Source organism: Labeo rohita, chromosome 23, assembly GCF_022985175.1.
Source record: "Labeo rohita strain BAU-BD-2019 chromosome 23, IGBB_LRoh.1.0, whole genome shotgun sequence".
NCBI lineage: Eukaryota > Metazoa > Chordata > Actinopteri > Cypriniformes > Cyprinidae > Labeo > Labeo rohita.
Window position 1 is genome coordinate 25,855,205 of NC_066891.1, and position 26,873 is coordinate 25,882,077.

Sequence of the window (26,873 nt, forward strand, 5' to 3'; positions counted from 1 at the left end):
AACTGGATCTGCAAACAGGTGAGGCGTGTAGATCAGAGGGACAGTGTCTCCAGAGAAAAGTCCCTGAGGACACAACAGAAACAGGCCCTTCTCTGAGGGAGCAACAACAGTCTGAGAAACACGAAAGTGACCACCTGGATGAGGTGAACTTAAGACAGCACAACCACATGCAATTTACACCTGTAAAACAGGGGCAGGTGTAAAATAATCAGCTTTATCAAATATACACAAAAGACTAAAATCGTATTTAGCTACCTGAAAATGTATGAATGTTATTGTATTAGATTCAAAATACGTCATTGGTTTGCACTTACGTCATGGTTTGGTCAGTTACCCAGATGAGCGACCATATTGGAGATACTCGGATGTAAACAACGGCATTAATTTACTGTTAATATACTGTTGACTACATTATTTTATGCTGTCTAAACCACTGAAAAACGTGTGGAGGCTGCTGAATCTTATAGAGAAGGACTTAGTAAGCAGGAAAGGGCTTAATACTTTGACAAACTAAATAGGTGGTAAAGATATGTACAAGCAGTATTAATTAAGATATTAGCCTAACATTTCATCTGCCTGTCTGAAAACAATAAGAACAAACACGAATGTTGTTAAGATTCTTGCCCTGGAAATCCTGGTTTAGTTTGGCCAACCACAAACATCTTTTGTTCCTCAAACAGATTTTTTCACTCTTCTCCTTGATTTGTTATAACTTTTGGCATCTATAGTACTCCAGATGTTTTTCCCGGTCCAACTGATTAGTACAGCCCAAACAATAATTGACCATTTTCAGCAGCAGTAATCAGCAAAATATGCAAGTTTCGTTCGGTTCAGTGGCTTTGTTTACATTCAGTGCTGCCAATATGGCCGATTGATGACACATCGTTGCTGTTCTGCTAGTGTGCTTAATTGTATTGAATGTGCACTTGTCATTTATAGTGTATATAAAACCTAAAATTGTAAGTATATACACTTTTATAAAAGTTGAAAAAAGTTCAGCATTTTAAATCATTATGTTTTAAAATTGTCATTTGTAGTACAGTAATTGTAATGTGTTGCCTAACATACTAAAGCATATGTAAAGTACTTGATTATAATTTTACATGTACTAAACGGCAACTGCATTATGGATATGCAATTACAGATATATTTAAATAGGTGGCATACAATTGCCACCTATAATATAATATAATTATAGTGTAAATTACTGTAAATTACTGTGTTTTAGGTAATCTGAAATACTATATATTTCAAAGGACAATTTAAGAAATTATGTATGTTGTTGACTGAAAGCCGTGACACTTAAGTGTGAATTAAATGTCCAAATTGTAGATTATTTTATTTATTTATTTATTTATTTTATTTTTTAAATTGCGGTAGTATGTGTTTGATTAATTTATTGCTTCATTCATTCATTCTCCAAGCAAGGAAACTGGAAAAGAAGAACAGGAAGCAAACCTGAAAGGTCATCTTTTTGCTTCTCATCAGTTAAAGGAGCGTGTGGTTTCACTCCCAGTCTGAAGAGTCTCAGCACCTCCATAGGTACTACTGCACCTTAGAGAAGTCTACTTCCAAAACAAAGATTCACATATAATGCACTCACTTCCTTGTCATCCAAGATTTTCATGTCTTTCTTTCTTCAGTTGTAAAGAAATTATGTTTTTTTGAGGAAAAACAGCATTTTTCTCCATATAATGGACTGATATGGTGCCCCGAGTTTAAACTTCCAAAATGCAGTTTAAATGCGGCTTCAAACGATCCCAAATGCGGTTGTAAATGATCCCAGCCGAGGAAGAAGGGTCTTATTTACCGTAACGATTGGTTATTTTCATAAAAATAATACAATTTATATACTTTTTAATCTGGACTGTTATTGTTCCGGTTCATGACATGTCGAAAAACTCCCATCTCATGTTCTCCCTCAACTTTAAAATCATCTTATATCACTGTTTTACATTTTTTGTTAAGGGTGTTTGATCTTCTTTGCATATTCACTTTGCAAAGACTGGGTTGGTACCTCTGCAGTGATGTAGGATGATTTTGAAATGATTTTTGAAGTTGAGGGACAAAATACGATTGGAGTTTTTTGACATACCCTAACTGTCTTGAGCCACAATACACAGAGTTCAAGGAGAGCAAGGCAAGAGAAGCGTTTGAGATTAAAAAGTATTCAAATTGTGAATGAAAATAATGTGTTAATCGATTGTTTTCACTAGATAAGACCCTTCTTCCCCGGCTGGGATCATTTACAACCACATTTGGGATTGTTTGAAACCACATTTAAACTGCATTTTGGAAGTTCAAAATTGGGGCCATTATATGGAGAAAAATGCAGAAATGTTTTCCTCAAAAAACATAATTTCTTTTTGACTGAAGAAAGACAGACATGAACATCTTGGATGACAAGGGGGGGAGTACATTATATGTGAATCTTTGTTTTGAAAGTGGACTTCTCCTTTAATTAAGATATGACAAAATGTGGAATGATTACTAAGTATTAATATGTAAAGGATTTTAATTGCACAACACTGGGGCAAAGAACCACCTGACACGAAGTGCATTGAAAATCCTTTGATGCATGGCAAGCCGTTGATTATCCCACTTATTCCATGGTCATCTGTCAAGATACAGACAAGTTAATACTAGTATTGCTCTTTGCAGCGCAAATGGGTAAAAATTATGGTTATTTTTGTCAGTTACGGTATGCAGCTCTAGCATTCTACCAGCATCAAATCAGGCACAGAGATGAAATAGTGCGGTAAGATCACATTTATTTGAATGAATTATAGCATTTATGTCAAATAATTATCGAGAGAGAGAGAAAGATGACAGTTGTGTGCATTACCTGCATGCTGTGTCTGTGCGTCTCTACAAACAGTTAAATACTTTAAAAACAGCGATTTTACCACCTCGTTGCTGAGGAATATAATGTAGCGATCTAGTATCTAGGCTATTTTATTAATAAAAATCACAGGGAAGCATTGACGACAAGTTAATGTGTGTGCGTGGCGCAATCTGTGATCTCCGACCTCTCTCTCTGTGTGTGTGTGCAAGTGATGTGTGCTGTTTAGTGTGCATCAATTAAGGCAGCGCATTAATATAGAACAGTGATTAAACTGACTTGGAACTACCTGTGCATTAAATGGTTTTACTGCATACCTGCCAGCCAATCAGAATCCAGTATTCAGACAGACCATGGAATAAGCATCATCAACAGTATGCCCACTGCTTATTGTCTTATGTGTTGATTACAGAGTCTGAAAGGACAGATGAAAATTACAACATCCTTAACGGTTCCTCTGATGCCTCTCTGACACTGCAGCTGACTGAAGACCTTGATCTCAGCGCTGAGCTGACCGGCCTGCTCACTAAGGTACCACTAGTGTGTTTTTGATTCATTGTTGTTTCAAATGTTTTTTTTTTTTTTTTCCCTTCATTGCTCACGTGAGAAGCACAAGAATGTTCATGTCAATAATTCGCCATTTACTGCAGCAAACCTGAAGGCAAAAATTCTACATTTTACTCTCCACCTTATTTTTCCTGTAAGAGTGGGCGTGGGAATTTGTAAATTTAATGTGTCTGGCTTCCATTGTTATTCACTTCAGACTATTTTTTAGCTGTACAAAACAGCTTGTTTTGCTGCTAGATATTGCAAACTGGTGTGTCTTACCATATTATTTTAATGTATTATCTTAATTATGAATGCACTGGTTTGTAGTGCAAACAGTTTTACTGTTTACTGCACTTTGTTATTTTTTCTCGTTATTTCCGTACAGCGGCTAATGAACGGGAAGTCTTGCAAATTCACAGAAAATGGCTTACTTCTGCGTTGAAAAATAAGAAGGATATAGTTTTCATTCATTTCATAGTTTATTATGAATTTTTTTGTTACCCCTTTTACTGTACATGCAAATTGCTGAATTTTTACAGGCACTTTTAATTTTACTTTCATTGTTATGTAAGCTGCATTTGGACTCGGCTGCGGTCATTTGTTCTTGTGAAGAGACGTCCCATTAGTCACCACAACACAGTCTGTGACCTAAAGCGACAGGTTTTGGTTATGGGGGTTGCTGAAGATGGATGAACTTGACTGTGAACAATATAGTCAGTGATCAGCCTATTTAAAAACTATATTCAGATGTCAAATTATAAAACCACCAGCTGATGGATTTAAAGTGTAACAGTGTAAGGTATTGTATCAGAATTATTGTTTCAGTTTCAGGGCTAGACAATAAGGAGTGCCCGATGGCCCGGGGCCAGCGTGAAAGACCCTCGGGACAATTGACGAATTTGTCACTGGCCCGATCGGGCCACTGCCACGTCGTCTCGAAAGTTTATCATTATCACGTATTTTTAAGCCTTGTTCATTTAAAATTTCAGGCGATCACAGAGAGACGTGTCTCTGATGGACAAATAGCCTACAAATGTATGTCAAAATACACGTCTTGACGATTAACTTTGTAGCTTTAACAATGAATAATCTATATTTAAGATGCATTTTTTTGAGCCGATCTCTGTTCTGGGCTTGCAAACAAACTGCATGCAGTCATTTTTCAAAATGTCATGTGTGTGGAAATACTACAAACTCTTTAAACATCTGTTAGCAGAGGTCAGAAACACTGAAGATGAACACAAAGAGGAAAAAGTACTGTAGCAGGCAGAGCAAGATCATGGTTCACAATGCGCAAAATTTTGGAAATATTATTTTAAATATTGAAACGGGGGTTTATATGAATGCATCTCTAAGGGGAACTGACTGTTTTAAGAAAAGTTTACATGGCATTTTCTTTTCATCTGTTTCTGTATAATGCATTTAAAGTAGTGTTCATAAGCACCGGGCTGCTTTGTTTACAGCTGCAACCAAAGAAACATAAGATCACTGTTGTTCCATAAGTGCCACCTGCTGGCAGAGACTGAGTTTGCATTCTTTCAGTCTGTCTGCTGTTTTTCCCCAAAGCATCTTTTAATTTGTAATAAAATATTAATAATAATTAAAGAATTTTTGAACAAACAAATGTTTGAACTGTATATTTGTTAGGCTAGTAGGTTTTGCTGTGGTATCAAAATTGGAATCGAGAATTGTACAATTTAATTGGTAAAATGTTGGTGTCATATAAGCTTATTTATTACAATAAAAGATGACCATGAGTCAAAAACAATGATAACAGCAACTATTTTATTTTTTTTTGTGGCAGGGCCAGTAAAAATTTTAACCACTGGCTAGAGACACAAAATCTGTTGTCCTGATGTCACTAAAGGGGATGGCCTTTTCTTAAAGGGGTGGGATCCCCAATATGACAGGGTGGACAACCATTCAAGGGACATGGACAAACTCTTCTTTTTTATTAAATAAAAATATTGTTTTTTTTTATTATCAAATGGTCAGTACACTCAAATTGAGTAATCTCTTATTTAACAAAATATTAATAGCAAAACATGATTTGACTATATTCTACTCTCTTTCAAATTTATTGAGCAGTGTATTGGACAGCAAAATAACATCCTCCTACACAAAACTTAAAAAAAATCTAGAAAATGTATCTAAAGAGCCAAGTAATGCTTTTGTTCTAAATATAATATAACACACCCTTTCATAGTCATTTTTATGTTAAGTTATCATGGCAAATGAGTTATTTATACATTGTACAGGACACCATAAGGCACCCTACAGTGATATTGACCTTGCTCATGTTCTATTGTACTTTCACTCACTTAGACAAAACTAAACATGGATACTTTTGTACTTTCACTTAAGTATATTTTTAAAGGGGTCATCGGATGCCCATTTTCCACAAGTTGATATGATTCTTTAGGGTCTTAATAAAAATTCTCAGTGGTTGTGTAAAACAACACCCTTTTTACCCTGTTAAAATCAGCTCTGCAAAAATTATCTCATTCTGGTTGAGGCTGCTTTAAATGCAAATGAGCTCTGCTCGCCCCGCCCCTCTCTGCTCTCTGTGGAGTGATGAGCCTGTTTACTTTAGCTGCATTTAGCCATGTTTAGTTGCTAAACTTGCTAACTAGCACATTATTAGGAAAGGCGATCGCAAAGATTTATAAAAAAAACCCCTTATACTCACTTCTGCTTTAAGTGAAGCTGGATCACGAATGATTTGCGCGAACATAGACGGATATATGTAGATCGGGAGGCGCATTCACTTTACAAACAAATGTAATCCACTGCATCTTCAGTGGCTCAGATGTCGGGAGTAAATGACGACCACTATGTTCATTATTACATCTAACAACACAACACCTCAATCGCTCAATCTGAGATATTCTTGTCTAACTTACATCCCTGCTCCAGCATCGAAACAATGGAGGTCAGACTGTTACAGCTGATCTGAGGTAAAACGCTCATGTCAATCAACTATCGTGGGAGCGGCCTCTGTCGGTGTGACGCCACAGGCATCTGAGAATGGCTCGATTTAAAAAAGTGAATATTATTTTTACAGATTAATTAAAAACCACTGCATGGATTTTTATCATTATAGGGTAGATTTGTACATACACTGCCAACACACATTAATGTTCAAACAACATGAAAAAGTGAACTTTGCATCCGATGACCTCTTTAAAGTTTGGAATAATCATGTCTGATTTTGAATAGAGAATTTCTACAATGGGGTCAGTAAATAAAACTGCTTGCTTTTGTATGATGCTGCATCCAAACTACTAGTTGACAACAAACAACTGGTTAAATTCAAGACATCTCCAAACCTGACCAGCACAACAGAAACAGAAAGCCAGAAAGCTCTAGACTTTTCCATCCCTGTGCTTCAAGTGCACATACTTGTGTATTCAGTGTTTGCCTCTTAAATTTGACAGAAATGAGTCATAGACTTAATAAGACGTCTTCTAATTTTAGTATTTCCCATGAATGTCAGTAATAACCTTGACCCTTTGGTATTTCGTTTCTAAAAAAAAAAAAAAAGTAGTTATTGCACCCCTAGATGGCGCTGCTGCATAGTTCTGTGTAGTCTGTATATTATGAAAACTCTTGCCTAGTAGAAAATCAGTTCTAAAGTAATCTATTATCCTTAAATTTTCAAATTATATCCTCATTATAGACTTTTATCAGGATAAATGTTTTCCTGTCACTTCTGCTCATGCATACAGATGGTGAGGCTCTGTCAGGCGGAGCTGAGTTTGGTGAAGCGATCATGCTGTCCGCCCTTAATGAACCCCTGAAGAGTGTGTGAGGTATCCTGACATTCCATACCATGTAGGGCAAAACTACCCGTCTACAGCCTCTCTTCCCACTCCTTTTCTATTCCCCCAAGCCTTCAGTACTATAAGCTTAATCCATCACATCAAGTGAGGGAAACTAATGAAAATAAAACAATAAGAAAAAGCCTGTGCAGCAGAAGAGACGTACTTTATAAGGAAACAAAATAGGTGGAGAGAGAGAGAGAACAAGGACAAAATCTATATGTGGCAGTGAAGTTATCCTTGGAAAGGTACAGTGAATCCCTGTCTCAGTCCGTCAGCTGGCTCTCCTCTGATTCGAAGCGCTCAGTGACTCCGGGGAAGTCGGTGTGTAATAGGAGAAAACTTCTGTGCAGCTGCGGCCTATATTGGTCACTGATAATTAACACTGATACTCATCAGAACGGGGCTGCCCACTTCCGGCTTCAGCACGCTACATGAATGTAAACTGAGTTGTATTACTGTTGATAATGAGGGTTGTTGCGTACATGTATGTGTGTGTGTGTTTAGTGCATCTGTTTCTGTGTGTTTTATGAGCAGCAGTGCTCATTGAAAGCTTGATGGAAGATGTTTCAATGTAACACTGTCAAAGTGTTACAGGGGCTACTTGCAGTTTTCTGTTTATTGTTTAAAAAAATGAAATTAATTTAGACATATTAAGACATATTAAGCTGTAAATATTAACTTTGTAATTTTACACTTGTAAATTAAAATGATGATGATGATTATTATTATTATATTTTTCTCAGATGCATCCTTTTACACTGAAATATAATTCATTAATAAGTAATTAATAATGATTTTAATGGTAATAATAATAAGAAAAAGAATGATAATACTTTTCTTAAATGCATAATTTTACAGTGAAATATTATTACAGTCTTTTTTTGTTTTATTTTGTAATTTATAATGGCATTAATAATAATAATAATAATAATAATAATAATAATTATTATTATTTTCCTAAGTGCATCATTTTACAGTGAAATATTACAGTCGTGTTTTTTTGTTTTATTTTGTAATTTTTATTTTATTTTAATTTATTTGAAATGTTCAAATATTACTACTAGTACTACTAATTATTACTAAAAATTTTATCAAATGCATCGTTTTACAGTGAAATTTTACAGTAGTGATTTTTTGGTTTTATTTTGTATTTTTAATGGCATTAATAATAATAACAATTTTTTCTTAAATGCATAATTTTACACCGAAATAATACAGTAGTGGTTTTTTGTTTTATTTTGTATTTTTTATTTTAATTTAATTTATTTGAATTTTTTAAAAATATTATTACTACTACTACTAATTACTACTACAAATTTTCTTAAATGCATCATTTTACAGTGAAATATTAAAGTAGTGTTTTTTTTTTGTATTGTTTAATGGAATTAATACAAATAATAATAATAATAATAATAATAATAATAATAATAAAATAAAATATTTTTTTCTTAAATGCATAATTTTACAGTGAAATTTACAGTAGTGAGTTTTTTTGGTCATTTTTAATAACAACTACAATATTTTTCTTAAGTGCATTATTTTAAAGTGAAATATCACAGTAGTGATTTATTTTATTTTATTTTTTATTATTTTAATTTAATTTAATTTATTTTACATTTTCAAATACTACTACTAATACTACTAATAATTATTACTACTAATTTTCTTAAGTGCATCATTTTACAGTGAAATATCACAGTAAAGATTTTTTTGTTTTATTTTGTCCTTTTTAATTTAATTTAATTTAATTTAATTTAATTTAATTTACTTTAATTTTAATTTTCTGCTACTACTACTACTACTACTACTACTACTACTAATTATTATTATATGGCCACATTGTTATATAATCACAAAATCGTGGCCAAATTGTTAAGCTTTGCAAACAAGCACAGCAAACGTGGATTTTGTAAAATCACATTTTAAATTTTATTTAAAAAAAAATAAATTTAAATCTGAAAACATGGCATCAACAAACCAAACCAAACCAAACCAAACTTAATATTATATTATATTATATTATATTATATTATATTATATTATATTATATTATATTATATTATGGAGATATTTATTGTTCACATACCATGCTGTATGGCTTAATTGTCCATAAAAAATTAGGTCTTGCATAGTCATATGGAAAATCCAAAGATTAACTTCAAGTTGAACTTAAATCTTAAATGTCACATAAAATCATAATTTGACTGTAAAAATGATTTATTCCAGTTGAACTTTTTTCTCATTTTACGTAATACAGTTTTTGCTCCGTGGTGAGACATGGACACATTTACGACTATATTGTTTAGTATTATATAAAGACACACACTGTAAGAGAAGACTACACTGGGTGCTGTAGGTTTGAAATGGAGTATTATGATATGTAAGCTGAGATCTTGGGAATAAGCCAGAAAGCTGCAAATCAGGGATGCTGTGGTTAGCCAAAACTCTGCCTCTTCTCATAAAAGAGCTAAATGATCTGACAGACCAGCTACAGTGTGAAGACACTGTGTGTGTGTGGACAAGCAGTATGTATGTGAGTGTGTGTTTTATGCAGAAGCACCCGAGTTTGTTTGTATTATTAATATTCTGTTGTGACTGTGTATGTCTATATATGGTTAGTGTGTATTTATTGTGTTGTAATGAATCTCTGTGTGATTCTAGGAATAGATGGCACAAAGTGTGTGTGTGTCATAGTGGAAGTGGCCTCTTTTTGACCGCAGCGGAGAGCAATGAAAGTTTACTTTCTGCTAGAAACATTTCCATCCTTGTGCCTCCTTTCATATTTTTCACACAGGCCTGAAATCTCCTGCTATACTGTAATGCATTTCTCCTCAGTTTTACATTGCAGGGCTCGACATTAACGCTTGCCCGCTTGCCCGCTTGCCCGCTTGCCTGCTTGCCTACCTGCCCGCTTCCCGGGACAAGTGGATTTTGTGAAGGGGCAATTGGAAAAGAATTTTACTTGCTGGACAAGTAACCTGATTAAAACATCAATAACAAACAATAACTAGGGCAGCACCAAAACTTTGAGAATGATTCAGATTTTATTTCAGTGTAAACGGTGACTGATGACAGACGGACAGATCAAGGTTGCGTCAGTTGAGACTCATGCAGTTGATCTGATTCACGGAATAATCAAAACCAATATGTGCAACAGCACACACAAAGAAACACACGTAAACAAACATACTGCAGTAGAAAAAAAGATAAATATTGTATATTACATATGATATAAGCAACATCACATGGCCAAGCACCAGCACGATTGCAAATGTTACATTGATTTTATACAATAGTAGTTCTATAAAGTAGTTAATATTAACTCACTTGTAGGGCTGGGTATCGAGTTTGATACTTTTTAGGCACCGACCGAAATGCCTCGATACCATCGAGTATCGATAAACCTCTTGTTGTTCGGTACCAAACTTCGATACCTAAGGGGCTTAATCTCGTCAACGTCAGTGTGCCAATAAGCCTGCAGCAGTTTACACTGGGGCATTTTTGTTTAAAAAATTAAACCAATCCTCATCCATACTGACCTCATCCATTTCAGAAAAGATCTCTGTCAATACTACACGCCCGAAAGTGTGCATTATGTGATCATTCATGAACACTGTAGCATGATGCTACTTAAGACAATAAATAACATTTATATTCCACTTCTACTCAAAACTCATTTTAAAAAAACAGCGAGTGTTTGTAATAACTTCCGTTTGCATGTTGAAATATGTTGTGTCCTCTGAGTCAGAACAGTGATTGCAGAAGAGAGAAGGCATATAACGTTATACATACCGGCAGACAGCGCTGGAAGGTGCTAGTGCTTGTCAATAAATTACTGGAAAATTAATAAAAATTATGATTCTGTCTGAGGTATGCATTTTAAAATGAGCATGCACTAGTGTGAATGTAGCCGGATGTGTGAACTGAAAACTTCTTGAGCTTTATTAAAATTATTTTCACTGATTTATTGTGTTGGATATATTTTGTTCCTTTGTGCAGTGCCTCAGGAGTCTTTGAATCTGTATAAACATCAATAAGCTGAAATGAAAATATTTTGAGTTAATGTAATCTTGTTAAATTTGCTTCAGCTTCAGTGTTTCCTCTGCAGTGGAAAGATGGAGTAGAGCTGTAATCGGGCCTTAAAAGTTAGGCCCGACAGGGCCCGAGCCCGACAAGTATATTGACAGCTTTTTAAAAGCCCGAACCCGTTTACAGGCCGACATTATTTAAATGTGCGCAAGCACACAGCTCTTTTGCCTTTTGTTAAGAATGAATCATTTATACAAAACCTAATCACCAGAGGCAAGGCTCTATTTCACCTCCTCAGCATCCATTTTTGCATCTTTCTTGCGCTAATCGAAATGCATCACGTGACCTCTCATTTACCGCGCAAGCCCGAGCCCCTCCCAAGCCCGTGTAAAATTATATAAATTAAACCTGAACCCGACCGAAACCGTCGGGTCCTGTTGGGTCCTGTCGGGTTTCGTCAGGTTCGGGCAAAGATCTTCAGCTCTAAGGTGGAGTTTGTTGATACTGATTTCATTTGAATGGTAACCATACAGAGTCTAATTATTCTAAACGAATGTTTTGATAAAATGTAAGAATTTGACGTGAATGATGACAAGTACATTTAGTAAGGTTAGGAAAATATTGTAAAATATCATAAAGTTAAAAAAGTGTCCTAGAAATCAATTTAAGGCAAATATGACAAATATGCTGATTAAAGTAAGACCTCATATAGCAGTGATGAGAATATTGCTTCAGAATGGATTACATTTATGCCAAAAAAAAGGCAAGTAACTTTTTTACTCTGACAAGTGAATGATTTGATATACACACATACAGTATAATGTTCTTATTGTCAGAACATGAGGGCTAACTATAGTTGCTTATATAAAATAAATTGCTTGTATAAAATTTACTAACACACTTATTTAGTTTAGATAATAGATTATAATCATTGGAAATTTGACAATAGATAAACATACATTAATAATGGAATAATATTAAAGAAATGTAAATTATTCACAGAAACAATCAAATATACACTACACTACTGTACGGGGTCTGTAAGATTTTTTAATGTTTTTGAAAGTCTTTTATGCTTATCAAAGCTACATTTATTTGATAAAAAGTACAGTAGAAACTGTGATATTGTGAAATATTATTACAATTTCAAATAACTATAATAATAATTTATTCCTGCTATCAAAGCTGAATTACTTCAGTCTTTAATGTCACATGATCCTTCAGAAATCATTCTAATATGATGATTTGATGCTCAAGAAACATTTCTTATTATTATCAAACAGTTGTGCTGCTTAATACTTTTGTGGAAACTGAGACTTTTTTCAGGAAGAACAGCTTTTATTTGAAAATAGCATTAAAAACTGCCACTTTTGATTAATTAAATGTGTACCTGATAAATAAAAGTATTATTTAAAAAATAAATAAATAAAAAAATACTACCCCCAACATTTGAACAGTAGTGTGATCAGTTTAAATCAGAGACCATATTAAAACACTATATAATAATATATTCATTCATTCATGAGAGCTGTTAGACAAGGAATGATTGCAGTAGGGATTATTCATCTATATTATATATTACATATATTTATATTACAGACCATTGATGGGAATCTAACCTGAAAAAAAGTCCAATGAGTCAAACAATTAATTCCAGCGGCGCTTTTGTTTTCATCTCATGTTATCTCACTGTTGGGATGCGTATCTCAAAGATTAGTTTGTGTCCTGAATCAAGAGGACAAGTAGAGGACACGCACTGAACCCGAGCACTCGCGGATATGAATGTTCCATTTGGAAAGTCATAAAAAGAAGAATAGGTCAAATCTGCTTAACCCGAAACACAGATGCAGCTATTGAAACCTTGGCTTCCAGACTGAAATCCACTGTCTTAAACAAGTCTCCCAGGGCCCGTTTCCACTGGCTTACTCTGTCCAGGCCAGTGGAAAAGGAAAGCCATTGTGGCCGATGTGATGAGGTGTACTGTATGGCTCAGGTTCACCTCCGCAGATGGCTTTGAGCTCTTATTAGCCAGGAACCGACAGGAAGAAAGCATGGGAACTGCTTTTAGAGTGCAGAGCAGCTCCAAGACTTATGTGCTTGAAAGGATTTGGAGAAACTCTAAATGTTAATGTAATATTAAACTTCAGCCCATAATTCACTCTGCATCGTTTGTGCTGCTAACACTAATGAAAAGTGAATACCACCAATTGTGTCTTTATGGATTGTACAAAGCAAAACCTTTCCAAAAAGTAATTTGTCAGATTTTAAATGATGAAACAGTAGATATACTGCTCAAAATTAATGGAATCGTTCACTCAACAATGAAAATTTGATGAAAATGTACTTACCATCACACCATCCAAGATGTAGGTGAGTTTGTTTCTTCATGGCAACAGATCTGGAGGAATGTAGCATTACATCACTTGCTCACCAATAGATCCTGTGCAGTGAATGGGTGCCGTCAGAATGACAGTCCAAACCGCTGATAAAAACATCACAGTAATACACAACTAATCCACACCACTCCAGTCCAATTAACATCTTGTGAAGTGAAAAGATATGTGTAATAAGTAACAAATTCACCATTAAGACATTTTAACAACCTGTTCTGGCATAAAAATCAATCTATAATCCATAATAACACTTCCTCCAGTGAAAATGTCCATTCCCTGTTTTCCTCACATCAAAATTAGGGCCCTATGAAATCTGTTTTATTTTTTCCCAAATTCAGTTTTTTTTCCAAATTCCGTTTTTTCCATTTAATTTTTTTTTTGATTTTTTATTTTATTTTATGCCTTTATTTAGATATTTACAAATATAATAGAAATAATATAATAAAAAATATAATATAATAAAATAGTCCATATCGAATTTGATTCAAGTGCAACAACCTACTTTTGATTAATTAGTCCAAACTTTGACAAATTCTGCGACATTCCGTGTTAAACTATATGGATGGATTTATTTCTTACAAACATGCAACATTTCTCTACACAAGATGTTAATTGATGGACTGGAGTGGTGTGGATTACTTGTGGATTATTGTGATGTTTTTATCAGCTGTTTGGACTCTCATTCTGACGGCACCCATTCATTGCAGAAGATCCATTGGTGAGCAAGTGACGTAATGCTACATTTTTCCAAATCTGTTCTGATGAGGAAGCAAACTCATCTACATCTTCGATGGTCTGAGGGTGCATACATTTTCAGCAAATGTTTATTTTTAGGTGATTTATTTTTTTTTAACAAAATTTTTGCTTAACTTTTTCATAGTAACTTCAGTTACCGTCTGCTTTAGTGTCCAAAATCTGTCATATTTAATCACAAGCACAAAGGCTGAAGCTGCGGGACAAGAGATATGACCTTAGCTTCACTGTGACAGAGCGCTAGCTCATATGAGCTCTGACAGTTAGCCTCTTCATTCAGATGTCATTTCAGACCAACTCCATGACACATACGGCACGAATGGAAACTGCTAGTGGGCAGCCAAGGTCCAAACTGCTGAAAGCAATTTTTAGGCCCTGTACAAATCATCATTGTATCTAATGTCAGTACGCTTAAATATCTACATCACTGTCAAAAATTAGGTCCCATTTTGTATTAGGTATTGTTATTAAGCACTATGTAGTTAGTCCACTTCCAGAACAACAATTTACAGATAATGTACTCGGCCCTTTGTCATCCAAGATGTTCATGTTTTTGCTCTTCAGTCATAAAGAAATTATATTTTTTGAGGAAAACATTTCAGGATTTTTCTCCATATAATGGACTGATATGGTGCCCCGATTTTGAACCTCCAAAATGCAGTTTAAATGCGGCTTCAAACGATCCCAGCCAAGGAAGAAGGGTCTTATCTAGTAAAACGATTGGTTATTTTCATAAAAATAATACAATTCATATACTTTTTTGCGCTGGATAATTACAGACAGGTGTGTTTGATTAGGGTTGGAACTAAACTCTGCAGGAACGTCGATCTCCAGGAACAGGGTTGGGCACCCCTGACATAAACTAAATAACATAAACTATAACATAGAAAACCTTGATTATAAAACTTAACTATTTGTGACCCTGACCACAAAACCAGTCTTATGTAGCACAAGTGTATTTGTAGCAATAGCCAACAATAAGGCTCAAAATTAATGATTTTTCTTTTATGCCAAAAATCATTAGGATATTAACTAAAGATCATGTTCCATGAAGATATTTTGTATTGTTCCTACCGAACTTCATTTGGACAACTTTAATGGTGATTTTCTCAATATTTAGGTTTTTTGCACCCTCAGAGTCCAGATTTTTAAATAGTTGTGTCTTGCCCAAATATTGTCCTATTCTAACAAACCATACATCAGTGGACTTATTTATTCAGCCTTTAGATGATGTATAAACCTCAATTTAAAAAAATTGACCTTTATGACTAGTTTTGTGGTCCAGGGTCACATTTAAATAAATATAATAAAAAGTAAAGCAACACACAGGCACTTCGGAGAACATTGATTTACTTTAAGTAAAAAAATTAAGAATTAAATAAAGTTTGCAATTTTGACTAACAAAACAAATAACAATATTTTACTTATTGTTTGGTATAATATAGATTTTCACTGTAAATTATAAGGTAATTTATACTTTATTCTTGCATGATTATTTTACAGCCTATAAATACAGGGAGGAGTTGACCCAAAATGACATTTCTTTTGTAATTTTCGCATCCTCATATTGTTCAGTATGATATTCTTGACTTTATTTCCTCTGAAAAATATTTTTTCACATTTTTGAGAACTGCACTGTGTGCTTCTTTCCATAATCAAGCTTTAAAATCCTTATAAAGTACTTCATATTAGACGTACTATATTTTAAATCTTCAAAAGTTAATATACAGTGTAAGAAAACAATTTTTTGCATCCTTTTCAGGGCTCAACGCTAAGGATTTTTTCTATGCCCTAAATTTTTACTTGCCCGGTCAAAATTTTCACTGGCCCTGCCACAAAAAATTAAATAGTTGCTGTTATCATTGTTGCAAACCCGGAATAAGAGATTGTTTGAAATATGTCTGGTCGATCAGTGCATCTGTCTCCACTCTATAAATTAAGTATGTATTGATTATTGTTAAAGCTACAAAGCTAATACTTTTGTAGGCTATTTGTCCGTCAGAGATTGTCAAGCCCTGCTTTTAAAGCTTGAAATTTCCATTGCAGATTCATTGCATGGAAAAGAGTGACCAGCACTTTCTTCAAAATCTCTCCTTTTGTGATTTACAGAAACAGACAGTTTTTAGAGCAATATGAAGGTGAGCAAATAATGACAATTTAAATTTCTTGGTGAGCTAACCCTTCAACCAGTGAACAGGTTTTTACTGTGACATTTCTCATGTATTTGGTTTCTATTATTCAAATATAAATGAAATAATAGTGAACTAAACCACATGGTACTGAGCCAGACAAAGAGCAGAAGGAATATGAGAGAACAAATAAGTGAAAGGACTGTGAGATTTATGAAGAGAAAAACTGTGTGTGTGTGTGTGAGAGAGAGAGAGAGAGAGACTGTGAGAGAGTGACGGAGCTGAGTGGGACCGAGTGAAAACAGTTTAGTTCTTTCAGTGTTTGTGTGGAGTGATTGTAAGTAGACAGAACAGTGAGGGAGGCTTTCAGCCGTCAGTAAAGTTAACAAAGCAAAGTCTTCTCCTTATTTAGCTCTCATTGTGCGTCCTTATGAATGAGTGAGTGTCAAAGAGAGAGAACGTCAGCTGGACGAGACGCGACTGTTGTTTATGCATTTGTGAATTAGGGAGTGGGACGGAAATAGAGATAGATATAGGGAGTGGAGACAGCGAAGCAGAGAGGTGCTTGTAATTGTTTTCATTTTTCTCTAATGACCGCCGTGCCTCGAGGAGGAACGGAAACACCGATCGGCTGTCAGTCTCAGCTCACACACTGCAGAGGGAACGACTCCTCTGGAGGCACGCGTGCTTGTTTGCACCTGTTGAGCGTATCTATTCACGTCCAGCAGTCATGGCTGTGTGAGAGGGTATCCGCGTCTATCAGGGATCTTCCTACCTTCTAGGAGAGAGATGTCATCGCTCTATTCACGCAGCAAGGACCTTTCCTCTCGCTCCAGAAAGTCCCTATCGGACTCGCCGCCCTCCTCTCCGTCCCCCAGCACCAAAACCTTCAGAGTAAGAGCCAGCTGTGTTTGCTTTGCATTTTCCACAATAGCACTGGCGTTTCAATAGGCAGTATTGTGTTCAGTGTGATGTAACATTGACAGTTGTAACTGACAAATACAAATACAAATGTTCACGTGTTACAGTGTTTTAGACAGTAGTTTAGGGCTTTTTTCAGTCAGAGTAAGTTTTATGGGTTAAACATTTTAGGTTTCAAGTGCTTATTTGTTTATTTTGGTGATTATACGGTGGAGTCCAAAAGTCCACATTGAAAATCTGGGATTTAGATTTTCATTCAAACCTGAAAATAAACAGTGTTTTAGGATTCTAAGCAATTTAAAGCAAAGTAGTGCATCTCAGAGTTCAGAATCTGCAGTATTTCTAGGTCACTAATCAAATTTAAGTAAATTTGAGACATTGATCATTTGTTTTAAAGACTTGAGAACATGATCATCAGGTTTTACACAAACTTATGGCATTCAGGCAGTTTTAAATGCTGCTGTCGTTAACCCTGTAAAGCCTGAAACAGCAGTCAGGAAAAATATCTATATGCGACCCTGGACCACAAAACCAGTCATAAGAGTCAATTTTTCAAAATTTGTACATAATCTGAAAGCTGAATAAGTGTTCCATTGATGTATGGTTTGTTAGAATATGACAATATTTGGATACAACTATTTGAAATTCTGGAATACTAAGAAAATCAGGTGCAATATTGTGCCAGTGAAGTTCTTAGCAATGCATATTACCAATCAAAAATTAAGTTTTGATATATTTACGATAAGAAATTTACAAAACATCTTCATGGAACATGATCTTTACTTAATATCCTAATGATTTTTGGCATAAAAGAAGAATCGATAATTTTGACCCATACAATGTATTGTTGGCTATTGCTGCAAATACATCTGTGCTACTTACAACTGGTTTTGTGGTCGGGGTCACATATACTTTTTTAATAGCATAGTTTGTTTAAACTTAAACACAAAATATAAAAGTCTAAAAAATCTAAAAAAGAAGGTTAGGTATATGTGTTTTTTGTTCTGTATCATCTTTGATACATACGGCCTATATGACTCACATAGTAATGTAAAGTGAGAATATGAAGCTCAAAATCACCTCAGTTTTATTCAGAGGTCCAAACAAATACCATAATTGTGCAATATGGCGCAGTTCCTGATATTTATATTTCCAAAAAGTGAAAAAAGATGACATTTTGATCATAAATGAGCTTAAATGTAAATAAAATGTCAGTTTAGCACTTTAGCAGACTACTTGCATAAAATGCATATAAATATCAGTAACTCAGTATAACATGCTTTAGTAAGATGATATTTAAATGCTTTGTTTTATGATTAGGGGTTGATCGATTATCGGCGCCGATATTAAGCATTTTTATGGTTATCGGTCATTTTCAAAACTGATTTGTTGATAAAATAATTTAAAAAGCATTTAAAGAAAGTTTTTGTCAGAGCCCTTGTTATTCTTAACTTTGACATTAATTTTTACACAAGGCATATATATCGGTTCAAAATATCGGTTATCGTCTACTTGATTTGTAATAATTGGTATCGGCATCGATATTGGTCGACCCCTTATTTATGATAAAATTGTACTATTTATTGTGCTGTTTAAAATATATGCAGTGCAGTATAATTATATTATATTTGATACTCAGATTTTAATGTGATTTTCTAAAAATGATATATGGATAATCATGTAAACCTAAGCTGCTTCAGTCCAGTAAGTGTTCATCTTGAAATATTACTGACAATATAGGTTGTTAAGTTTACTTTATAAAAATCAACAACGATTTCACAGCAAAATGACACGTAAGCCACAAACTGACGTTTTTACAACTGTACTTGCAAAAAAAGGTAGGAAGCATCAATCGTTTGACAGAAGGCATGTTGTATATTGTGTACAACAGGTTTTTCAGCAACGTTTTGTTCATGTTGGTAGTTTAGAAGCCTTGGAAATGTATGTGTCAGATAGGATACAGTAGGTTTTGTAGGGTTAAAGCAACAAAAGCTCATTTTATTGGTAAATCAGTACACAGTATGTAAGTACACAGTAAGTTGAATGAAATGGTCCTTAACAACAAGGAAATCAATAATCATGTTGTTAAGGAAGTTGACTCACTCCTCTTTTGTTGCTTGTATGGCATGTTTGTGAGCTCATGAGATGTGCTGTTGTGCTGGGATGACATCAGTGAGTGAACACAGCTTCAGTGTCTGTCGTGTAAACACTGATGCAGGATGTAGTGGGAGTCAGTCCCAGCGGTCACGGTTCACTCATTTTTTTAATTACTCTGGCCATATCCCCCAGTGCTTTGCTAATAATTACTGCAGAGCATAAACAGCTTGCAGCTTAGTGAATGCTACAGTATTCAATTGACAGTATACAGTATAACGTTTTTAGAAAGTTCTTGTCAAGAAAATATGATGGTGTTTATTCATTTATGAAAATGGATATTTTAGGTACCACATCTAGTCACTATTTGTTTTTCAACACAGTGTGCTGATATACAGCCATATTGCATGGCTATAAGTGTGATATTGTGTTTATACAACAGTTCAATGGCATGATCTGCATTTTTTTGTGCAGAACTATTTCCTTCTGCCACTTATTCAAATCTCAGTTTGACAGTTGAACAGCTGAGCCCAAGCCTCTGTTACTAATTAGAAAATGCCACTTTAGAACTAGTAACAACGGAACGTTGAGTTGATTCATTACTGTATTAAAAGCTCACTTTATTATTTAGAGTATTATGAGAGAGAGATTGACTGAGCGAATGTGATTATCTGCATCTGATACGAGGGGTGGGAATCTTTCAGTACCTCATGATTAGATTTCAGGGCTTGACAGTAAGGAGTGCCCGATGGCCCGGGGCCAGCTTGAAAGATGCTCGGGTCACTGCCGCGTCATCACGAAAGTTTATCATTTGCACGTGATTTTAAGCCTTGTTCATTTAAAGTTTCAAGCGATCACAGAGAGACGCATCTCTGATGGACACATGGCCTACAAAAGTATGTTAAAATACTGGTCTTGACGATTAGCTTTGTAGCTTTAACAGTGATTAATCTATACTTCGTTTATACAGTGGAGTAGAGATGCACCGATCGACCGGACATATTTTAACTAATCTCTGTTCCGGAATCGCATGCGAACTTCATGCAGTCACTTTTTAAAATGTCATGTGTGTGGAAATATTACAAAATCTTTAAACATGCATTAACAGAGGCCAGAGATGCTGAAGATGAACGCAAACAGGAAAAAAATACTATAGCAGAGCAAGATCAGCTTCACAATGTGTGAAAAATTGGAAATATTATCCTAAATATTGAAACGGGGGTGAAAGTGTCTCTGAGGGGAACTGTCTGTTTTAAGAAAAGCTTACATGGCGTTTTCTTTTCATTTGCCTCTGTATAATGCATTTAAACTAGGGTTTATAAGCACAGTGTTGCTTTGTTTACAGTGGTAACAAAAGAAAATTAATATTACTTACTTATTTCATAAGCGCCACCTACTGGCAGAGACCGAGTTTGTGTTTTTTTAGTCTGTCTACTGTTTTTCCCTAAAACATCTTTTCATTTATAATAAAATATTAATGCTAGTAAATTAATTTTTGAACAAACAAATAATGTTTGAACTTCATATTTGTTAGGCTATTAGGTTTTGCTGTGGTATCAAAATTGGAATTGAAAATTGCACAATTTAATGTATGTAAAATGTTGGTGTCATATAAGCTTATTTATTCAAATGAATGATAACATGGGTCAAAAACAATGATAATGGCAACTATTTTATTTTTTGTGGCAGGGCCAGGGTGAATTTTGACCAGGCAAGTACAAATTTGAAACACTGGCCTGACTGGGCCAATAGGAAAAATCCTTAGCATTGAGCCCTGGATTCGATTCTTGGGGTCACAATTAGATAAAAAATTTATTCATGATTTTTCTATTTTCACAATTTTTCACAATTTTTCATCTTTTTTTTGTGCACACTGGACATCTTGCTTGCGTTTTACTTTCACTTTCCAGATTTATGTGAACTGATTTTTTCCCCCACCCCGATCTTATACAGCATTCATCCTTTAGCTCATATTCACAGTACAAAATTACTTTGAATATCCACTGAGGAAAGCAATATCTTTGTCGTACTATCCTTTCATCTGTTAAGCTGTTCTTACAAACTGTTGTTGAAAGTAATTAAATAACTTCCTTGTTTACAACTCTGTTTCAGTTTCTTTCAATATAAAAATCTTTACTGCTGACTCACTCATAAAAACAGTTTCTTGTCGCCATCTAATGGCAAAGTAATCACCATCATGAACACACACTGTTTCTTTCAATATTAAATACTATTATTAAATTTTACTAATATTTATATAGCCATAATAAAAGGTGTTAGGCAATTCAGTCGGGCAGCGCTCTGATATACAGCATTAAATTTACATAAAATATAACAAGATGAGATATTGCCTTCAGCCAGAACTATTTGCTCTGGAATAAATACTAGATTAATGACCAGTGTTGGGGAGTAACTAGTTACATGTAATGGAATTACGTAATTTAATTACTAAATAAATGTAATTGTAATTAGTTACAGTGTAATTAAATTACAGTTACTTTTGAAAAATGCCAGTGATTACAAAGGGGGTTACATCTGAATTTTTTCACACCCCCACCCCCACTTATAGATTTAATTGACTTCTTTCATAAATTGCATTGACTGCTCTAAAGAGACACCAATGTTTCAGGAGTTTAGGACACAGAATAGGACACATGCTTATTCGATAACTGTTTTATTTCCTATTTGGGTTTATGCATAAACTTTATTTTTTAGGATTGTTTTTTCCAAGGCATTGTTAGATGCTAGTGTTTTCTGTCATAACTATGCAAACATTTGATTTCAAACCCAGTATCATAGCTATTAAACTATTTCTTATTATGATGTTATTTATGTTATGATCTTGATATGACATATAGCGCAACTGCGCTTACGGTGACCCGAGTTCGATTCATGTCTCGAGGTCCTTTGCCGATCCCGCTCCCCTCTCTCCTCCCAGCTCTTTCCTGTCATCTCTCTACTGTGTACGAACAACTCTCTATAAAAAAGTAAAAAAAAATAAATAAATAAATAAAAGTCTGAATTTGTGGTGGCTGTGCTTTAAATTAAATTATTACACAGATTAGACTCATTCAGGGCAACTTAAGTCAGTGCTATATGCTTGATAATTTTTCTTACCGGAAGCTTTGCGTTTGGTTAGCTCATAAAATATTAAAGCTTAATTCAATATTATGTGTATTTCTTAATTCTGTTATCCTGGTATCGTAGACTTGCTCTATTGTTTCATACAAATACAGCTGCTGACATTTTTTTTTTTTTTGTACACTGTAATGGATTATAAGATAACTAACAAACTAGTACTACTGCTTAATTATTTATGTGGTGAAATGTTGTGTAAGAAAACTGGTATGACTACACTGTATCCCTAAAATGTCTAGTTTGAACTTGCCATTTGCTAGCAACTGATTTCTTCATGAAAGCTTTGCGTTCAAATATTTCAACTCAGATCAGTGTTTCGTGTCTAATAATTTTGACACGAAACAATGTACATTCAGCCAGATGTATGTTATCCTTTACTTATTATAATCTTAATTCAAGTGATGTAATCAGTAATCAGTGTTGAGTGCTACCGTAAGGTTAACTCTGCCTGGTTTAAATGTTTCAAAATGATTAACTGTTGAAAATATTAGAAATTTAGAAAAGGAATCAAAAAGTAATTAAAAGTAATAAGTTACATTACTTTAATAAATTAATTGAAAAGTTACACTACTTATTACATTTTAAATCAAGTAACTCGTAATCTGTAACCAATTACATTTCCAAAGTAACCTTCAGAGCCCTGTCAATGACGGCAGGTTCATGAGCACTGAACGGCCGCTGTCGCCCTGGAGCTCACAACTCGGAAAACAAAAGCAAAATTTCAAATAGATGCTATTTTTATTAACAAACCGCATATTTTAACTATAAACAAGTACATTCTTGTCTAAAAAACTCTTAAAACTACATTCCGTGACATAAAAACAGTATTATTTATAAAATTGTAGTAGATTTAGGTGTCTGCCATGACACACGCTGTGAGAAATACTGCAAGCGCAATGATACAAATGGTGAACAGTTGGAGTTCTGCTATCACTAGAATATTGCACCACTCTCATCCAATCGGATTCGAGAACCAAAAAGAACTTTTGTATAAACCAGTTAATCTATTTTGTAAATTTATTCCTGAGCTTAGTTGGTGTAGTTCCGCATAATATTTCTAAAAGGATTAGAAAAGCAGTTTTAGATGAAGTGCATGCTATAGCATGTCAAGTTGGAGGATGTTGCTGTCACTGATTGATATTTCATATCAACATGCATTGGCCATTTCTGAATGTCTTTTAAATGAATTAAGTTTTGGCAGTGTGGGATAGGTTTTAAGCTGGTTTAATTCATTATGTGTGTGTTTGCAAAACAGGGTTTGTCCTGTATTATTAGGCGTTGAGCTGATCTCACATATAGTATAAGCCAAAAAAATGCACCGAGATAATCCAGTTTTTCCCCTTATTTAAACACCTTTTCTGCATCATGCATAACCATTTTGGATTAAATCTTTGATGTGAATAAAATCTCTGTAAAATTGAAACTGAAAATTCCACACCATTTTTCAGCAGGAAAAACCTGTCAGTTTTTCTTTCAAATTATGACATGAGAAACCAATATCTGTGTGTGACAGGGAACAATGAGTCACCTCCTACACAATCATTGAGCTATAACTACAAGTGCATAAACGGTTCCACGTGGCTTGCAAATGCTGGGGTCGAGAAGTGCTACCAAAATGCATTTTGAAAGACTCACCAGACCAATCCAGGATATACGGTTTCATAATCAAACTGCATTTGTTGAAACACTCGCTGTTTCAGGTTTTCTTTTGACTGCTGTTTTGCCACTTCAAAACCCCATAAACAAACTCAAAGTCTGTGAGCAAACGAGACCAATAAAGGGCATGTTGACGTGTGGAGACTTTGTTTACTTCAGTGAAAAATGCCTATAAAATCAGCAGGTGCTCCAGCTGTTCTGTCTTTAAGGAAGGTAATGCATGCACCGAATGAAAGAGAACCAGACTGCCATTAGTCCACTGCTTTTGCAAACCTTGAGCTGAGTGTGACAGTCCAATTTTGACATAAAACTGCTGCTTCATGTGTGACATCAATGTAGCATTGGGGAAGAAACTGGAGTTTGTCAAACTAGAAGTTGCTCATAAGTTAAAGTAGTTAGGGGTTATTTTTACAGAGCACATTTTTGCATAGCACTGAGCTGTTTCCTCATTGTTTTTTTATATAAACATATTGCTAGAAGGACATCTTGTCCATTGCTTTCGCATCTTTTGCAGTGTCTTATGTGTGACAAGGCATTTCAAAAACACAGCGCTCAAGTTGAAAGAAGTCTTGCTGCATTTATGAAAAATGAATATTGCGTGAATGATAAATCTAGTCAAGCAACTCTTTTGATACAGTGGTTTGCTTCACTAAAGGCTGTACCTTTATTACCTTTGCTGTAGCAAAAGTTTGCCACATTGAAGGTATTTACGGGGCAGTATCTTCTACTACTATCCAGTGATGTAATTCATCATTTAATTTAGCTGTTTTTTGTCTCACACAGAAACAGTGACTTTTTTTGAATGAATAAACAAATTGGTTGTTAACATCAAACTTAGTGAGTGGATAAATTTACACTAAATGCAGCTAAAAATAAATATAATAAGCCCTAATTTACAGTACTGAGTCAAAAACAGCAAAATGTGTACTATAGTGAACAGCAAAATGCAACTAAACATACCTTTATAAAAAACAAGAACAAAAGTGCTTTACAGGAGCTGTAATTAGTGAAGAATTTTTAAAACAATTCATTTACACAAATGAACATGATTTATTAAAATGAATCAGACTTTCTATTGCTAAATAGAAGACTGTTTGGGACCAAATAACCAGAATGAATGGGATGTGTTACATTATCTATTGTATTTTTATACCAATTATATCAAGTAAAAGTAATTATAGCTATTAAACAATATATTTAAAATGATAATTTTTAAAATGTAATATGATTAATTGGTGCATCATTTATCAACAACAATTGTAAACTATAATCAAACATGTAACACCTAGGGCTGCATAGGAAAAAATTAAATTGTTAAATTTTTCTGATAAAATTTGTGATTGTGATTTAAAATGCAATTTGAAAAAAAAAAAAAAAAAAAAAAAAAAAACTTCTTTTTTTTAAGAAGTCTCTTCTGCTCACCAAGCCTGCATTTATTTGATTCATAGTACATCAAAAACAGTAAAAAAAATGTAAATATTTTTACTATTTAAAATAACTGCTTTATTTTAAATGTTTTCTCAAAGTGTAATTTATTCCTGTGATTTCAAAGCTGTATTTTTAGCATCATTAATCCAATCACATGATCCTTTAGAAATCATTCTAATATTTTGATTTGCTGCTGCTATTATTATGCATTTAATAAATTTTTTTTAAAGCATCCTTGCTAAATAAAAGAGCCAGCCCCCCCCAAAAATAAAACTGACTTCATGCTTTTAAATGATTTTTGGATCTTTATGTTCATGAAAGAATCTTGAGAAAAAATGTACTCAACTGTTTTAAATAATAATAATAATAATAATAATAATAATAATAATAATAATAATAATTATAATAATAATAAATGTTTCTTGAGCAGCAAATCAGCATATTAGAAAGATTTCCGAAGGATCATGCACTGAAGACTGGAGTAATGAAAATGAAAATGTAGATTTTATCACATAAATAAATTACTTTTGAAAATATATTCAAATAGAAAACAGTTATTTTAGATAGTAAAAATATTTCACAATTTTACTGTTTTTGCTGTATTTTGGATCAAATAAATGCAGGCTTGGTGAGCAGAAGAAAAAAAACATAAAAAATCATACTGTTCAAAAACTTTTGACTGCTAGTGCATATATTAATATGACTATAAAATCATAATAATAATAATTATAATAATAATAAATAAAATAGCTAAAAAAGATACTGAAGTTACTGAAAACACCAGCTCATGAGCTGCTCATGTGTAAATGAACACAGTGCTTTACTCTGAAATACGCAGTGTGTGCCTGTATATTTATGATCCAACTGTAGTCTTCGTTATGCAGTGCTACCTTTTAATTTAAATGAGTTGAAATAGACCCCCATGGTAACACTTTAGTATAGGGACCAATTCACACTGTTAACTAGCTAATTATTATTATGCATACTACTAGCATATTGGCTGTTTATTAGTACAAATTCTGCATGACCATATCCTACATCCCTAATCCTACCTAATACCTAAATTTAACAACTACCTCACTATTAACAAGCAGCAAATTGGGAGTTTATTGAGGCA

The 26,873-nt window shown here is 34.1% G+C and overlaps 1 protein-coding gene and 1 long non-coding RNA gene across 4 annotated transcripts in view; both read left to right on the forward strand.

Annotated features, from left to right (window-relative positions):
• LOC127154609 (uncharacterized) overlaps positions 1–3,398 on the forward strand; it is a 7,169-nt gene extending 3,771 nt beyond the window's left edge. The window contains exons 3-5 of the long non-coding RNA XR_007825498.1: positions 1–143; positions 1,425–1,542; positions 3,255–3,398. The exon at positions 1–143 is cut by the window's left edge and continues 52 nt beyond it. This is a non-coding gene — a long non-coding RNA (uncharacterized LOC127154609). The remainder of the gene's footprint in view (positions 144–1,424; positions 1,543–3,254) is intronic.
• A 13,392-nt stretch (positions 3,399–16,790) lies between these two features.
• The window catches only part of LOC127154606 (protein phosphatase 1 regulatory subunit 12B), a 42,949-nt gene continuing 32,866 nt past the window's right edge, over positions 16,791–26,873 (forward strand). Inside the window, exon 1 of one of the 3 annotated variants that reach the window (XM_051096244.1) lies at positions 16,791–17,413. In XM_051096244.1, coding sequence (XP_050952201.1) covers positions 17,309–17,413 — 105 coding nt within the window. In that variant the 5' untranslated portion in view covers positions 16,791–17,308. The remainder of the gene's footprint in view (positions 17,414–26,873) is intronic. The other 2 variants (XM_051096241.1, XM_051096243.1) reach the window with 2 other exon arrangements.